General features: G+C 43.7%; 1 protein-coding gene across 3 annotated transcripts in view; it reads left to right on the top strand.

The window, feature by feature from the left end:
• The window catches only part of LOC143116781 (adenylate cyclase type 1-like), a 29,179-nt gene that overhangs the window by 14,209 nt on the left and 9,970 nt on the right, over positions 1 to 5,000 (top strand). The window contains exons 11-15 of one of the 3 annotated variants that reach the window (XM_076278087.1): positions 229 to 316; positions 1,380 to 1,469; positions 1,796 to 2,052; positions 2,510 to 2,633; positions 3,257 to 3,373. In XM_076278087.1, the coding sequence (XP_076134202.1) occupies positions 229 to 316; positions 1,380 to 1,469; positions 1,796 to 2,052; positions 2,510 to 2,633; positions 3,257 to 3,373 (676 nt within the window). Of the gene's footprint in view, positions 1 to 228; positions 317 to 1,379; positions 1,470 to 1,779; positions 2,053 to 2,509; positions 2,634 to 3,256; positions 3,374 to 5,000 lie in introns of those variants that run through there. The other 2 variants (XM_076278088.1, XM_076278089.1) reach the window with 2 other exon arrangements.

The raw sequence follows: 5,000 nt of genomic DNA on the forward strand, positions 1-5,000 counted from the left end.
ACACACACATGCTCCCTCACAAACACCCATACACTTACACACCCACATGGACATGCACACGCACACACACACTCACACACACACACACACGCACACACACACACACACACACACACACGCACACACACACACACACGCACACACACACACACACACACACACACACACACACACAGTCCTGATGTGTGAGATTGTGTGTTAACCTGTGGCTGTTCCCTCTGTGTGCAGGAGGCTGCTGGTTGTGGTGGTGCTGCTGGTTCTGAGTATCTGCTTCCACTCATCCTGCGTCATGTACCTCCACATCACACACATACAGGTATTACACACCTGCACGAGTGTGTGTGTGTGTGTTTGTGTATGTGAAAATGTAATGTCCGCAACACTGCTTTAAACTCCCATATTTAATGTAAAAAAGGAGGATAGGCAATGTTTCGACCCTGCTGGGTCTTCTTCAGGCAAAGGGCAACTGAAATATGTGCCTGAAGAAGACCCAGCAGGGTCGAAACATTGTCTATCCTCCTTTTTTACATGAAATATGGGAGTTTCATTTTTTCATTTATCCTGCACCTGCCAGAAGGTGGGATGTGCACACAATTACTTTTTTGAACAATGTTTGTGTATGTGTCTGGGTGTGTGTGTGAGTGTGTGTGTGTGGATGGACTAATCAGTGTCCTGCCCGTCCACACATACAGACACACACACACACACACACACACACACACACACACACACACACACACACACACACATACACACACACACACACACACACACACATACAGACACACACACACATTCACTCACTCACTTTGTAGCTTTCTTTGGTTACTCTCTCTCTCCCTCTTTTTCTCTATCTGCCTTTTTTCTGGCTCTTTTACTCTCACTTTATGTCACTCGCTTTCTTTTCATGTCCCTCTGTTTCTTCCCCTGTCTTTCTCTCTCTCTCATTACTGTAAGCAATAACAAGTTCGGCTCCCACACATAGCTCCATGTGGCTCTCCCACTCATTTGCTTTGTATTACAGTGATTTGCTGTAATATCAATACAGATCCCTTACAGTAACAGAAGACGCCGATGACTATGAAGAATGATGTACCTTCACTTCTCTCATAGTCACACCTAGATCTCCCCTTTCTCCCTTAATCATCTCTCACTCTTTTGTGTCACTCTTTCTTTCTCTTTATTACTCTCTCTTTCTTTTTTCTTTGTCTCTTTATTTCTCTCTCTCCCTCTCTCTTTTTTTCTCTCTATCTCTTGCTTTCTCTCTCTCTCGCTCTTTCTTTCTTTTTTTCTTTCTGTCTGTCTTTCTTTCTCTCTCTGTCTCTTTCTTTCTCTCTCTCTGTCTCTCTCTGTCATATCTCTTTCTCTGGCTGTCCTAGTGTTCTCCAGGATGTCTTACTCTGCGCATCCGCACCGTTCTGTGTGTGTTTCTGGCGCTGCTTACCTTCTCCATGACGCAGAGCTGTGTGGTGAGTTAGCTGCTGTGTGTGGAGCTCAGACACATACATGGATGTGTGTGTGTGTGTGTGTGTGTGTGTGTGTGTGTGTGTGTGTGTGTGTATGTAGTACTGTACATGTGTGTCTCAGTACAGTATGAATGTGTTTGTCTGTATGTATGCTTGTGTGTTTATGTGTGTGTTTTTGTTATAGTGGATACATGTTTGAGTTTGTGTGTGTGTGTGTGTGTGTGTGTGTGTGTATGAGTGTATATGTATGTATCTCCTTTGTCCTGTTTGTGTGTATGTGTGTTTGTGTGTGTGTGTGTATGTGTATCACCAGCCATGGGTTTCCACAGGCCACCAGTCTTCCTTGGTCGTGGGAAGCCAACTCCAACTCCAGTGCCTCTTTGGTGACGGTGGTGGTTGGGAACGCCACGCACATGTGCGGTGTGTGTGAGCGCATCCAGTACGCCCTGCTGTCGTGTGTGTGCGCGCCACTCAGTATCATGCTCTTCCTGCGTGTGTCGTCACTTCCCAAGATCCTCCTGATCTTGCTCCTTGGGACCCTCTACCTGGTCATCATGGAAACCAGCAGCTATCGACTGGCCATTGGGTGAGTCACCACAGAGGCTGACCAGTCAAACAGTGCTATCAGCTGTGATTACAGGCCCTAATTTTATCACATCCACAAGTGTAAAGTCAGTCAATGACCAAAGTCTCTAGTGCATGATTCCTGCACACCATGTGGGTGCACTGAGCTGAGTCTCCCATGTTTGTACTTTGGATCTTGCTCATGACATTAAATCAGCAAATAGATTTTGACTAGTTATAAAATTAACTTTAGCCAGACTTAAGCACCTTGCCTGTCATGAATGAAGGCTCTGTAAATTATATTGATTTTGGTTAGAGAGAGCTGTCAATTTACCAGCCAGGGTTTTCTCTTGAATGGTTTTGTGTTTCAGTTCAATATCTATGTGTGTATGTGTGTGTGTGTGTGTGTGTGTGGGGGGGATATTTGCATGCACACAAATGGATTTGTGTGTGTGTGTGAATGGGGAATGTGCCTGTAGGGGTTTGTTGCAGGGCCGTGGCTTTGATGCTCTGCTGGCCATGCTGTTGTTTTTCGGAGCTCTGGCCCTCCACTGCCGACAGCTGGACCTTAAACTACGACTGGACTACCTCTGGGCTACACAGGTGCGTGCGTGCATGCGTACGTGCATGTGTGCGTGTGTATGTGTGTTTGTGTGTTATGTGTGTGTGTGTATGTTGTATGTATATGTTGTGTGTGTGTTATGTAGGTAAGCAGCTGACGATTTGTGTTACAAAGTACAGTGTGTGCTGCTGATGCACCATCCACTTACCAGTATATTTCTCTTCTTTGTTGCCCTCTGCTGGTGGGGAAATAGAGCTGCATCTGAGTAAACCTGAGAAAAGAGATACATTTTGTTTGCACCACTGACCTAATATGTGTGTGTGTGTGTGTGTGTGTGTGTGTGTGTGTGTGTGTGGCCTATAGGTGATGATACATGGGGCAACTTTTTGAGCAATGTTTCTTGGCAACCAGAAAACCAGTACCATTTATTTTGATTGGATGATCATGACGATTTGCCTACTGGTGATTAAAGTTCTCCTGAAAAGAAGTTGTTGCCCAATATCAATGGGAACGTGCCAGGACCACAATAATGAGGAACATTGCCCAGCAACATTGCTCAAAAAGTTGCCCCATGTATCATCATCTTAAGTAGTTGTGGATGAGCACATGCTCATGTTCCTGTGCCTTACATGTGCTTCTGTGTCTCTGTGTTTGTGCGTTTTAGGCGGAGGAGGAGAGGCATGACATGGAGAAGGTGAAGCTGGACAACAAGAGGATCCTGTTCAACCTCTTACCTGCTCACGTCGCCCAGCACTTCCTGCTCTCCAACCCCCGGAACATGGTCAGTCACCACGGCAACTGCCTGCTACACCCACTCAGAGCACAGACCTCTAACATGTTGGCTCTGAACAGCATCCTCCTCCCTTTCCACCCTTCTTTCTATCTCTCTCTCTCTATCTTTCTCTGTCTCTCTCTCTCCACCCTTCTCTCCCTCTCTCTCTCCCTCTGTCTCTGTGGCAGTAACAGCGACACCCGGCTCTGTAATACAAAGAAGCAAAACAATGGCTCTGCTGAAACGCTATGCCAAGAACATTATCTCTATGTTCATCAATCCATCTAACAGTAATCAGACCCATATTACAGCTGCTACTGATGGATAAAGGTGGAAGTTTTTCTTTGATTTTGGTGCATTTTTCAGATCAGAATTGAAATTCTCAAAGCAACTAGTTCAACCTTCATATCATCTAGTCACTTGTGCACATCATAAATAGAATTTCTCATTACTTTGAACAAACAGAATGCTTTCACACATCCATGCAACTGCTTGTGTGCAATTACCTGCTGTTTTTTTGCTAATGGTATGTCTGTCAAAATGCATTATACAGGTTCTCTGTTGAATAGCACCCCCCCTCCCCACCATGATATTTAGGCATTAGTTCATTTCTTGAGTTATAACATGCAAAAGTGTTGAACTAGCTGTCAGATGCAATATGTCAAGTATATGTTTGCCATCTCTATTACACATTTTTTGGAAAGTGTTTTACTGTAAAAAGTGTGGTGAATATCATGATCTGGTAAAAAACTGCAGTACAAACTGTAAAAATGAATCCTGTCTGCTCTCCTACAGTCTCCCACATGACATGCTGTGATGTGTAACTTTGTACTATTGAAATTGATAAACCAAACAGAACACTGCAGCATTTTGCATTTCCGTGAGAAAATACCTACCTAGTAAACTGTTATATTGACAACATGGGTATTTTGAGTATGTTGCTCATAACAGTGACACTTTTCATTCTGGTGGCACCAACATGTTGATTGGCATTTAATTGCTTTTGAGACATAAACTAAGCATTTTGTTACTCTGTGTGGTGCAGTTTTCACAAATCGTTTTGAGATCTATTACATTACATTACATTACATTTGGCTGACACATTTTTAACCAAAGCGACTAACAACATGGTAAACAGTTTAAGTTTTAAAGCAATTCTCAATAAGTGCATCAGTGAGTGCTGTTACACATTCTGTTGTGCAAACAGTAATGATTATTCGAGAAATGCGCTAAACAACTGAGAATGTCATTAGTTTAATTTTATTTTGGTACGTAGCATGTCTACTCTTATAGCATTGAAGTTCACTAGATTACAGAAACCATGTTCTGTCCTTGCATCACAGCAGAAATAGGAAATTGATAACACTATTGTACTCTACTTATAAACACTATCGATCCCATTGCTACCTCCAATCAATGGTGAAAAAATGCCCTGCATTTTGCTGGTGTACATCCTGTTACGGTAACGGATGCTGCTTCTGTCGCCTCTTATGCTTGCACCAGCACTCCAGCGCTGAATGCTTGACACCGTGTAGTGGCACAGGTTTTCCTGTTCTTGTGTTTTCCCCCAGGAAACGATGTCATCAAACATCCTGGAACCAGCGCACCAGGAAATGGACTTCCTCTGCCAAGTGTG

The sequence above is a fragment of the Alosa pseudoharengus genome, unplaced genomic scaffold (assembly GCF_046254945.1).
Source record: "Alosa pseudoharengus isolate Yale_2024_CS ecotype anadromous, Long Island Sound unplaced genomic scaffold, YU_APseudo_1.1 YU_APseudo_1.1_scf_11, whole genome shotgun sequence".
Classification (NCBI taxonomy): Eukaryota; Metazoa; Chordata; class Actinopteri; order Clupeiformes; family Clupeidae; genus Alosa; species Alosa pseudoharengus.